Source organism: Heteronotia binoei, chromosome 6, assembly GCF_032191835.1.
Source record: "Heteronotia binoei isolate CCM8104 ecotype False Entrance Well chromosome 6, APGP_CSIRO_Hbin_v1, whole genome shotgun sequence".
NCBI lineage: Eukaryota > Metazoa > Chordata > Lepidosauria > Squamata > Gekkonidae > Heteronotia > Heteronotia binoei.
Window position 1 is genome coordinate 65,537,236 of NC_083228.1, and position 12,932 is coordinate 65,550,167.

The following is a 12,932-nucleotide window of genomic DNA, read 5'->3' on the forward strand; positions in this document are numbered from 1 at the left end:
CTCCCAAATGACCACTGCCTTGCTAAAGAAGCTGAGGGTAAAGGTGATGGACTGGCCAAGCATGTCTCCAGACCTAAACCCTATTGAGCATCTGTGGGGCATCCTGAAACAGAAGGTGGAGGTGCGCAAGGTCTCTAACATTCACCAGCTACGTGATGTCATGGAGGAGTGGAAGAGGACTCCAGTGGCAACCTATGAAGCTCTGGTGAACTCTATGCCCAAGAGGGTTAAGGCAGTGCTAGAAAATAATGGTGGTCACACAAAATATTGACACTTTGGGCCTCATTCGGACAATATCACTTAGGGGTGTACTCACTTTTGTTCCCAGCAGTTTAGACATTAATGGCTGTGTGTTGCATTTACACTGTTATACAAGCTGTAGACTCACTACTTTACATTGTAGCCAAGTGTCATTTCTTCAGTGTTGTCACATCAAAAGATATACTTAAATATTTACAAAATGTGAGGGGGTGTACTCACTTCTGTGACATACTGTATAAGAACTTGTTGGTTTGGTTTCTACAACAGTAGAACAACAGTTTTTCTTAACCTAGTTCTCTTAACAGCAAGCTCTGGATTTCCATTTCCATTCCCAATCAATATTTGCTCTATTTAAAAAAGGCTATTTGTTGCAGTCTTCATGACTTGGTCACATATCATTGCTGAGAAAGTGCACTGAATGTGTACATATCCCTTGTGCTATGCCTTAGGGGAAATACAAGACAAGATAGTCAAGTTGGCTTACTGAAAAGACTACTTGTGATAACTTGTGTTCCTTCCTGTACTGTTTAATGACTGTACTGAAGAGTTTGAAATATGAGCTTTGAAGGTTTAAATGCATGACATGGGGGAGACCCATACAATTCTCACTACCTTATTAGAGCTTTTGGTTAGCAACACTGACAAAGGAAAAGGAAGTATTTAATACAAATACATCAGCTTTCAAGTAGTTGAATTCAGCGCTTATTTTCCACTGCAGATAACATTTCCAGCGCCAGAGACAACATTCAGATGGTAGGGAAGCAGTGTTATAGAGCCTCCACTTTAAAACTTTCCACACCTGGCTGGCCTCTGATTTAGTGCTAGACAAGATGGAATGTGGTCTCACTTTTGTTCAGGGGACACTAGAATATGTGAATAGCTTCCTCATGGCTGTTATCTTTATGTGAAGGGGAGAAAAAGGAATAGAGTTTGACAGGCACTTCCTGTTGATAACCTCTGGTTAAGGGCTTAGAAATTAGGAGATTCTCACAATGACAAAGGTTGTTGGAGAACCTATATCTTATCACAGTCTAGGCATAGAATGCTGGTCATATGTTTTGGTGTTGATATTTGAGATTGCTATTTTAACTTTAACTTTTGAGATACTATGAGAGTCATTTCTCTTGTTTAAGCCAACACACAGTCTGTAGCTAGGTTGCAGTAAAAGGCAGACCATTGACCTGCCAGTATACAGACAGTCCTTTGTGCCTGTGTATACTCCAGTTGTTACAAAGACAGCCTATTAAGATTTAAGCTGAGCTACACTGTTTCTGTCTGACATCTTTCATTTCCACTTGCAGCACAGGAAGGCTATTCTCCAGTATCGCCATTTTCTATCAAGGCGAGGTGAGAGAAACACATAAAACCTTACTAAATACCCGTGGAGATGGGAAAGAGGATTTTCTCCCACATGGGAGCAAATAGGAAAAAATACTGAGAACTTGAGGAATTATTTACTATTTGTAAAGATCAAGCACTATGCTCAACATATCTGTACCATGTCCAATTCTTGCTCAAAGAAGAAACACAAGAGCTTGAGAAACTCGCTAGAGTTGCTCATATTTCTGTGCCAAACTGGTGGCTGGCAATTTGAAATGAGATCTGTATGTCCTAGTGAATTAGAATCCTAATTTTTCCAATTTAGTTGGCCATATTCCCCCACCAGTACAGAGATCTTTGTTTTCCAAAACTTTAAAATGGATGAAAAGTGGGGCATCCTATTCAGCAAAAGGATGTATGGCTTGCCTTATAACAAATCTTTTTAAAAATTCAAAAATCTATATGCTAGAAATGTAGCAGAGCCGCTTCTAATCAATTTCAGTACCACACAAATGGATTTGAATGTCTGGCACTCAGGGCTTTTTCACACAGGGCTTTCTCTACAAAAAGCAGGAACTTGAATTTATTTGCATATTAGGCCACACACTCCAACACCAAGCCAGCCGGAACAGCGTTCCTGTGTGTTCCTGCTCAAAAAAAGCTCTGCTGGTACTTAACACCATGGGTAGAACAGATACCTATTTAAGTAATCAGCAAATGTGCTGAAGCATCATGAGTGCTTCAGTCCAATAAAGCATCTAGTTGAGTTGGCAAATATAACTATGGCAATCTCATCCTCTTTCCTTCCACCTATGGCAATCTTACCCTTTAGCCTCCCACCCTCTTCCTCAACTTCATAAGTGGCCTTAGGGTATGTTTATGATGATTTGGTGCTTTCCCATCTTGTTCTACTTGTAAGCTTGGAGAACAGTGGATTAGTTTCAGCCCATGCTGATCAAAGTACCAGATGCTTACCCTTTGGTATTTACTCCTGTTCCTGAATCCCTGATCACAAGTTAAAGTAAATGCATGTACAATCTGTTTATAGTGTATGCTTGATTGGTCTTTATACATACATCAAGTACTTCTCACATTACTATATTCAGTGCATGTACAGCTGAACATGTGACTGAAACCTCAGATTTATCCAAGTACTGGTCCCCAGTTTAATTTGTAAAGTGAACATGATTACTCTTTCTTGCAAACATACATGATGACCTTGCCCACTTCCCTCCCTCAAGAGGCAGAATTTTCCCTCTGTTTTTCTTAGAGTTGAAAGTAAATCAAAAGAACTTCCTGCCAGAGTGGTTCCTCAGTGGAACAGGCTTCCTTGGGAGGTGGTGGGCTCTCTTTATTTGGAGGTTCGTAAACACAGGCTAGATGGCCATCTGTCAGCAATGCTGATTCTGTGAGCTTAGGCAGAGCATGACAGGGAGGGCAGGAAGGCATCAGTGTTTAGTTCTCATGGCTCTTTCTTACATGCCCAGGGAAATGCTGATTGCCACTTTGGGGTCAGGCAGCCATTCTTCTCCAAGCCTGAAGTTTTTTTTGCCATCTGGTCATGGAATAGGGGTCACTGGGGGTGTGTGAAGGGATGCATTTCTGAATTTTCTGCCTTGTGCAGGGGGTTGGACTAGATTCTGGGAGTACCTTCTAATTCTATGATACTCTGAGTGAACAGCCCTTTTTATCTAGGTTCTATTCTTCTCTGAAGATCTATGGCTGTCATTGTGTCACAGTATGGTATTTTGCTGCTGGCTCAGCCCAGGAAGCTGAGGGAAGGGATAAGATCACACCTTTAACTTAAGCTACTGTAATGGCACACAAGACCCTATATAAATTCAAAAATAATATTTTATTCAACATAGAGGGGGGAAAGGTCAGGCGAAATGGGAGTAAAATGTCTGAGGCACAGACTACAGTTCATACATTTCAAGCAGCTTTTCACACAGAATCTTTAAATTGAGAGGCTTTTGTTTCAGCGTTTCTTAAACACTCCAGTTCACTTTGAGTTTAACCAGCTCATGTTTTCCAGAACACAGGGATACACTATCTAGTTTCTAAATTCCTTCACTAAACACACCAGTACACTCGAATTCTACTAGTTCAGATTTCTCTAAACACACCAAACCAAGGATCACTCCAGTTTTTGTGGTGTCTACTTTTTAAGCAGTAGCGAATCTTTTTCTCACTAGACGGTCTACCCCTTCTTCGCCATCTACCCCCTCCTCCTGCCAAACTTCCCAGGTCTGTGTTAAACTGCTCTCAATCATGGCTAAAGAAGACGATGATATTGGATTTATATCCCGCCCTCTTCACCATCTACCCCCTCCTCCTGCCAAACTTCCCAGGTCTGTGTTAAACTGCTCTCAATCATGGCTAAAGAAGAAGATGATATTGGATCTTCCGCCCTCCACTCCAAATTTCAGAGACTCAGAAAGGCTCACAATCTCCTTTATCTTCCTCCCCCACAACAGACACACTGTGAGGTGGGTGGGGCTGAGAGTGCTCTCACAGCAGCTGCCCTTTCAAGGACAACCTCTGCCAGAGCTATGGCTGACCCAAGGCTATTCCAGCAGGTGCAAGTGGAGGAGTGGGGAATCAAACCCAGTTCTCCCAGATAAGAGTCTGCACACTTAACCACTACACTAAACTGGCTCTCTGTCAGCACTCAATTCTTTGCTAGACTGAGTTCTCTTCAGCATTCAGCTCTGAAGTCTTTCAACTAAGCTCACATTAACTGTTCAAATTCCTTTGAGCTGTCTGTGACTCAAGCTCTCTGGCATTAATTCTTCACAGTCCATTACCTGTTTACAGAGCACTTATCTCTTAAAGGATAGTCCATCACAAAGTGTATGTGCTTTTAGAGAAGATTAAAAGGGTAGCATATTTGACCACTTAGATTTTTAACACAAGCGCACACCTAACTTAAGACCAGCATTTTAATTCTGTAGCTAATCAAAAAAGCTTTATAAAAAGGGAAAATCCAACCTTTGTAAACCAGTTTTCTACCACCTTCCTTGCAAGACCCTTTATTTGGAACAGAAATGATGGATTTTATGTATTTGCTGGGTTTAAACTACACTTTGTTTCATGAAAATATATCTGCTAAATAGACCAAAAAGGTAATGGTGATGTCTGTTTTAGGATTAAGTAGCTTCCTTTCTGAACATGCAGCTCTCTGCTGGCTGAACAATTCTTTATATTGACTCAGAACAGTTAGCTGAAAACTTTCCTCCATGGTTGTAAATTATTGATATCCCCTTCATAGTAATACTCAAGACTGGAATGAGTTCATGCAGGTTACTCACCAGAACATATTCAATTAGAAAAATACTCACTGCTGAAATACATCAAGACTGTAGAAAAAAAACTTGGCAGAGCAGATTTAAGCATACAACTCAGGTAGAAAGATTTCACTCCTTGAATGAAATCTAAGACAATTGGAAGTATTTAGGTTTGTGCACCTGTAATTTGAAATATGCAGTGTTAGCAGTACCTCATCAGCAAGGAAATTCCTCTGATTTGTTTGCAAGTTCCAAGGTTGAAGACCAGTTTTCCAAAATTTGCCACAGCTGCCAAGAACCTGCTTGCTACTGTGCAGATTAGAAGCACATCTTAAAAACACACCCCTGGGCTCTACAGTGCAGTGTCACTCTAATCAATGTAGTTATAAAAGTGGATCCACTGCCAATGTTATTCTCCAATAATCGTGTTTATCTAATAAGTAAAAGCTAACAAATCAAGTTCTAGATAAGATATTCTAATCAAAGTGCTTAGACAATATGACAGTGCAATTGTTTTTATTTTTCACATATTCAAGACATCTTGCAGGGATACAGTTATATTAGGCTTTGGAAAATATGAATCTCTAAATTGAAGAGGTAGGTACATTTATGGCTGCCATTACAGCTAAGAGCTTTAAGGTGTATGGCTTTGCTCTTCAAGCATATTATACAAAGCCAGAGATGACATCACTAAGAAAATACAATGTTAAATGAATGCGTGCAGACAGAATTTCCATCCCTCAATATGGTAGAGCCACTCAGTAAGGATTAGACTGATACTGTTCTGCTCCAATATCTCATTTTGACCGGTACGCCCACCACAGAAAGTTCTTCCAAAGATATTTTCCTATACAGCTGTTTAATTTATAAGAACAGACACACTCAGTAGAGCAAGGCTTTTCCATTGTGATCATATAATCACGAAGAGACAAGATAGTAATCATTGAGGAAACAGGACACTTTCTTCAATTGCGTTGACCATCTCAAGTCAGTAGTCTTCACTTAACCACCTTGCTGATTTTATACAACTCACCACAACTTGTTTCTATGTGGTATTTCTTTTAAAGACATCAGATGATAAGAGGAAATAAGGATTTTAGTTTCCTGGTGAGTGCTTTTGTAGTCCATCATAAGCTTATATCCAAGTTAGCCTTTGCCTTCCTATATACTAGAAGCGTAAAGTGCATCAATTTGGCTCCTGAAGCGTTTTGATACCTCTGCTCTCTTGGCCTTTAGGGTTGGGGTCAAGAGTCCATTTTCAACTGTGAACATTTCTGGATGAAGGTAGATATCCTTTACCTAGTTGCAAAGAGAGTATCATAAAATACTTGTCTTATAGAGCACTGAATTAATTTGTTGCTGCACTTCAACATACAGTTTTCACACAAAACCTGGACTGTATGGCAGAAATTACAGTACTACCATGATTTTTTTCCTGAACCAAGAAGTCTATGCTCTTAAGCAAGTACCCATCCTCTATATACTTTTGCATTAAGAGAGCTTCATGGCATCCAGCATCCTTTTATACAACTGTCCAAGTTCTCTTTATTTCAATCTTTGGCAATCATCTTTATCCCCTTCAAGGTACAGCAATCAACATTTGATTAGGAGCTTATCACATTGCATAGCATAATATATGCATTCATTCCACACACTAGTTCAGCAGATGAAGATAAAGACATAGCAGTAGCTAAAAGTAACTTGTCCAAGATTAGTCACAGAGTGTGAACAAGATGTCATAGAACCCATCCATTGGCCCTCCTAAACTGCCATTTAGGAGCCCAGAAACAAGTTCTAAGGTCAATTTAACTTCAACCTTAAAATTTAAAGTCCTTTTAAGTAACAAAACTTTACCCTTTTGTACTAGATGCATTATATTTCCATTTATGCATGAAAGCCATTCATATATTAAAGCCATTTATGCATTATGTATTAGCATGATTTAGGAGAATGCCATGCCTGCAGAGAAAGACATAGGATGGTCATTTAAAAATTACTTGAGGCCTGGGCGCTCCATTCTTTGAGATTTTTTTTCTCCTCTTTGTTTTAAATGATGCATTAAGAGGATATTGCTCTGTGAGAGAAGCTCAGCTGTGGATCAAGATTCTGAAACAGGATCTTTTGCATTGATTACTGGTCAGCTGAATGGATATTTTTATCTCCATGAGTAGCACCATCTGAGACTTTTCCATGTAGTTACCTGGAGAATTTGTAACAGAATTTTGGAGAGCAGTTTTGACTTATGGAAGTATGGACTTGGGAGTATGTTTGTATATTTTTGTTCTGTGTAATTTCTAATTGTTCTATTGAACATTCATTGCTTACTGTGTATTTTGATATTGCATGAGAGGTGTCTGTTAGGTATTATTATATACTATTACATGGTAAAGTATTAGTGAAGACTGTAATGTACTATTTACTGGGGGTTTCCTTTGCATAACCCACCCTGAGTCTGCTCACAAGGAGAACAGGATAGAAATCACAAATGAATAAATAACCATTTCTGTATTAAAGCCATTAGATTTCACCTAAACATTTTTTCCAAATCAACTGCACTGGTTACATCTAGATCACACTCTTGAAAGCCATTTTCATAAGATAGCTTGTAGCAAGAAACTGAGTGAATAAGCTACTTACTTGTTCAAAGGACTTAAGTCCAGCTTCTTTACCCAACTTAGTCATGTCTTCCACAATAACTTTCTTCACTGCCTAAAAGAAAATTTCAAAGTAGTATTTTATTTAGTATGTTGTGGTATGAGGCCAGTCACCATTCCTCAATAATCTCTTTCCTTTGTATCCAAGATTTTAAAACTTCATATGTAGCAGCAAAATCCATGGTTGTGGTAGGCAGGCTCAATGGAAAGATAAAGTGTGTAACATCCAGGGAAGAAGAATGCAGATGCCCTCAAAGACTGGCATTTCTGACAGCTGGCCAGGTATCAGAATGATCTATAAATAGATCCCCCACATCTTTCAATAGGCCTATGAATTCCTCACCCAACAAGGTAAAAGGAAGAGCCACCATTTGCCATCTCACCACCTAGAGGAGGGGAGAGGGCAGTGAAGGCAAAGGATCCTTCCTGTAGCATTCACTTTCAACCCATTTGCTTTCATCCTTCTTGAATAAAATGGCCGCAACTTATTGATATAGCTGTAAGAAGCCTTGGCACAGGATAGGATAAACAGACCTTGGCATCAACTGACCTGCCTGCCAGTCAATGTTCTCATGTGGCCAAGTGAATTGACTGGGCAGCAGGGCACATCTTACTCCCTGGTGGTCCCTCCCCCTTCCCCCTCTCCCTATGGCCCATTTCAGGCCCTTTATCAAAGGCCATCCTTGGTAGGGATGCACCAGGCTTTTGCACCTTTATGGCTCCCCTGCCCCACAACGGCCCATACAGCCCATCCCTCCTTTCTGGATGCAGCTGCCTTTGCTGCTGTTGCCCCTGCTGGCTCTCCCTGCCTGCATGGGGCAGCAAACAGGACCAAGTCAGGGACCCAGGTTCCCACTGCAACAAAGCCAATTGTGCAACTGCGTGCCAGTGTTCAGTTAATCTGTAAAAGGAGACCCCAAAATCACAGTCCTTTGTTATATTTCCTGACCCTCACTAGAGAACAGCTGAATCACGGTGCTTATCCCACCAGCAAAAAGGTAATTTCCTGCTGGCCAAGATGCTTATGCTTCTCTTTTGCCTTTGTGGATCTTGCCCATCCTTATCACATTAGACCTGTACTTACTCCAGTTCCCCTCTCCTCCATCATAGCTATAATATAGTGGGTTCAAAGCATTGCAGAGAGCCGGAAGCTTGGCTCTGACTCATCTCCTGTCCCAGCGTGGCGACCCTTGTGAGCAATGGCAGTGTGATGCACAGAGCTGGAGCTTGCTGCAAGGTGCGGTGCGTTGCCAGTTGCTGCGTCACCTACCAGGATCCCACCTTCGTCACCACTATAATATAGTGGGTTCAAAGTATTGCAGAGATGAGATCATAGTGAGGACAGCTCTTTATTAAGGAAAGCATGTTGAAGGTTGCTCCCAACAAAGACTGACTAAGGGCCTGTGGTCCGAACCTATATACAACTCTAATCTCCTGCGCTAGCCGGTCATTAGTTCATTCAAACAGGCAGGGGTCTGTGATAGGTGCAGGGCGGAAGGTCTTTGGATCCCACTACCCATTATTATACAGTCCCCGAGCTCTGCTTTCCTGGCTCTAATGAGCCAGCAGGAAATACATACTTTAAGGTACATACATAACAATAGCCAAAATCAGGTTTGGTTTCACTCGGAATGAGTTAAATTTTCTATGAGCTCTGCACATGCCCTGGAATTACTACCTCTGTGAAACATGGATTCCATTGAGTATCTTTGCATTTCCCCTTTCCTCACCAAAGTCCTATTGTCCAGGATTCTATAACTGCACACATTTTTGGAAAAAAGCACCCAACAGCTGGTGACAGCAGTCACATCAATTTCCGTATTTCATTGTTCCCAGCTCTGATACCCTACATTTGACCTGAGGACAAACCTTCCCCGTGTCACCAAAAATATTTGGCAATACCCCCAAATCAGTTGAGATGACATCTTTGAGAACTCCTCATTTTTAAAAAGGGAGGTGTATACCAATATCTGACAGACTAGCTATGGAAATCTATTTATAGATGTAATGACAAGTGGCGGAACAGCTACTGTACTAGAGGTGGCTACAGCTCATGGCAAATTGATCCAAATCATTGAAGAAAGCCTGTTCCCTCTCAGTCAACATCTTATATTGGCACATTTCTTACACTTCCCTTTCAATAAATTTTTACTCTTCACTGCTATGTCTAAAAAGCCTTTAAGAAATGTTGATTATGGTCAGTTTTCTGCATTTAAACATCTTTCAGAAATCTGAAATGCTGGTATGCTTTAAAGAGCTATTCTGAGAACATCTGTGTTCCAGCACCACCTTATTATTTACTAAGTACCATACCAAACCTTTAATGGCATAATAGATTCAGATAAAAATACACAGAATATAAAAATTTAAACATTGGAGAGAAAATCAAAACGAAACCGGGCTATTTAATGTATTTGTTGCATGTTTTAGTATCTTCTCACTTAATAGAGACGCAGGCAGGGTTATTCCCCCTCCCCAAAAGAGTATGTTAAAATAGGGCAATTCATTGACTGTTGGGAACATTGCCCAATATATCACTACTACCCTTGAACAATTGTGTGGTGTTAATATAAATGTGTAGATGACTGGGGAAGGCAATGGCAAACCACCCTGTAAAAAGTCTGCCAAGAAAATGTTATGATGTGACCATCACCCCATGGGTCAATAGTGACTCGGTGCTTGCACTGGGATTACCTTTACCTTTAATATCTAGCAAGACCTTGCATTATGAGCTTTCAACTGACACTAAACATCCCAAGGCACTGTACAAGGTCAGATACATAAGTTATGCAAACAGTGAAGGGCAGTTCATTAAGCATTGCTTCTTCTCCCATCCACTATTCTTGCATTCATTGCTAATGTTTAATTATCCTCTTACACACCTTGTATGAAGCTCTTCAGAAGAAACCAAGGCAGATAGTGTGCCTGTGACTGGCTTGGGTGGAAAATTGACGACTTCAGTATCAAACAGTTATTTAATGAACACCACCATAATCATTTAGTGAACACCACTTCTAACCAAAGTTGGTGTGCATGCATGACTGGTGAAATTAACAGTAGAGCCAGTAGCCATATTATCCCAGCCAGATCCAGTTTTGATCAGAACACAATTCAAGATCAGGCATTTTCCTCAATGAAAAAAAATGGTACTTACTGCATTTTTGCAAAGCTCTTCATATGAACCCTTCACTCCCAACTTTGCTGCAAACTCTGGAAGAGTCTCTGGGTCAGGAACCACCACACCAACCAAGAAAGACTTGCGGGGGGGGGGGGGGGAAGCAGATAAGTCAGGTCCTATTCATTACCAATCCATATTCTAAGAACACATTTACAAAGAGCCTAATCCCCTTCTGATATGGGGGCAGTAGTTCCTACATGTCACTTCATGTTATGAAGCAGCTCTCTTTTTATGAACATACTACCCACTAGGTCCATATCCCCCTTTGAAGTCTAGTAAAGTTATAGAACAGGTGTCAAGTCGCCACTATTTGGACAGTCATCTGTCTCAGAGGATCTCTGAGGTCAAGTTCTACAAGAATGCACTATTACCTGTAAGCTTTCCCCATGCACAAACACCTGTGCTACAGGAGCACTTCTGATGTAGATGTTTTCTATCTTCTCTGGTGCAATGTACTCTCCCTGAGCAAGTTTGAAGATGTTCTTTTTTCTATCAATAATCTTCAACGCTCCACTCTGTGAAGGAGATTTAGTACATCTGATATAATTTATGTTCAGTGTATTCCATGTAATTGTTAAATTGCTTGCTGAAGATTCTACATCTATCAGCCATAAAAATCATAGAGCTAGAGGGACCTGCAGGGTCATCAAGTTCAACACAATGCAGTACATCCCCCCTATACACACGCCCAGTGACCCCTACTCCAAGCTCAGAAGATGGGAAAAAAACCTCTCCAGGATTCCTGAAAAAACTGGCAAGGAGAAAAAATGCTGCCTGACCCCAAAGCGGTGAACAGCATTTCACTGGGTGTGTTAGAAGGGGCCACGGAAACTAAGCACTGATCTGGAAACTATTCTTCTATTGATACAGTCCAAAATCGCATTTGCCTTTTTAACTACCACATCACACTGCTGACTCATGAGAGTCAGTTCGGTGTAGTGGTTAAGTGTGCAGACTCTTATCTGAGAGAACCAGATTTGATTTCCCACTCCTCCACTTGTACCTGCTGGAATGGCCTTGGGTCAACCATAGCTCTGGCAGAGGTTGTCCTTGAAAGGGCAGCTGCTGTGAGAGCCCTCTCCAGCCCCACCCACCTCACAGGGTGTCTGTTGTGGGGGAGGAAGGTAAAGGAGATTGTGAGCTGCTCTGAGTCTCTGAGATTCGGAGTGGAGGGCAGGATATAAATCCAATATCATCATCATCTTCTTCAGTGTATGGTCCACTAAGACCCCTAGATCCTTTTCACACATAATTATGCATTTGATTTTTTCCTACCTAAATGCAGAACTTTACATTAATTCCTGTTAAAATTCATTTTATTTGTTTTAGCTCAGTTTTCAAGTACCCATGGGCAGTTATACTAGCTCTTTGCAATTCTAACTAAAACTGTAACATGCCCCATTGTCAATTATTAAAGTACCATTTGCTTCCTTTCAACCTTATCTTCTCCATTTGGGGAGAAGACAGGAGGGCTATTTTATGACTACTGACATTTTGGTGGGAAGCTTACAGATTATGATTGTTAATTAACAGTCAGCCTCACACCATCACTTAGGTGGGAAAAGCACTAATCTGCTATTTCCAAACTTCATATTTAGAATGAACTGAACACTAGCACTAGTGCATTCTATTGCAAATGAATTGTAAATACTAGAGATTGTATCAACACCTCTTTCAGTGCTTTTCTGTGCATCAAATGAAATTCATCTCATATTGCAGAATATTCATTGGAATCACAAATTTAAATGGCCAAGTTCTTGGGGTTACTCAGAGACACTGGTAGCAGCAACAAAGAGCAACATTCCTCTTTATAGATTATTTCAATTGTCATCACTTGTTAAAAATATAAATTTATACACTGGCATCTCCTGAATACCAGATTACCAGCCTGTAACAGTATACAGGAAAACCATGTCCATCAGGGGCACTTTGGTACATGAAAACTTTAAATTTGATAGACAACCCTTACATATTTGGGCACTTTAGATGTGGTAGCTGTACAAATTGTATGCAAGCTATTCAAAAAGAAAACTTTTGTATGTTATAACAGAGGCTTTAAAAGTTAAGGTATTTCCCCCAATTGTCATTCTGCTAGCATTTATTCTAACTTCCCAAATTTATATGTTGCCTTTCTGCCCACATTAGGGCCACCAAGACAGCTAACAAATTAAAAACACAAAATTAAAAAAAAACCCTTATCTTAAAACTATTTAAACCAAACAAAAACACATC

The 12,932-nt window shown here is 40.5% G+C and overlaps 2 protein-coding genes across 9 annotated transcripts in view; both read right to left on the bottom strand.

Moving 5' to 3' along the window:
* Positions 1 to 12,932, bottom strand: part of TECTB (tectorin beta) — a 174,909-nt gene that overhangs the window by 23,621 nt on the left and 138,356 nt on the right. The gene's annotated exons all lie outside the window — the stretch shown is intronic.
* The window catches only part of ACSL5 (acyl-CoA synthetase long chain family member 5), a 214,804-nt gene continuing 207,239 nt past the window's right edge, over positions 5,368 to 12,932 (bottom strand). For 7 of the 8 annotated variants that reach the window (XM_060241679.1, XM_060241677.1, XM_060241674.1 and 4 more), the window contains 4 exons: positions 11,072 to 11,215; positions 10,677 to 10,778; positions 7,506 to 7,577; positions 5,368 to 6,167 (listed from right to left, as the gene is read on the bottom strand). In XM_060241679.1, coding sequence (XP_060097662.1) covers positions 6,030 to 6,167; positions 7,506 to 7,577; positions 10,677 to 10,778; positions 11,072 to 11,215 — 456 coding nt within the window. In that variant the 3' untranslated portion in view covers positions 5,368 to 6,029. Of the gene's footprint in view, positions 6,168 to 7,505; positions 7,578 to 10,672; positions 10,779 to 11,071; positions 11,216 to 12,932 lie in introns of all 8 variants that reach the window. The other variant, XM_060241673.1, reaches the window with a different exon arrangement.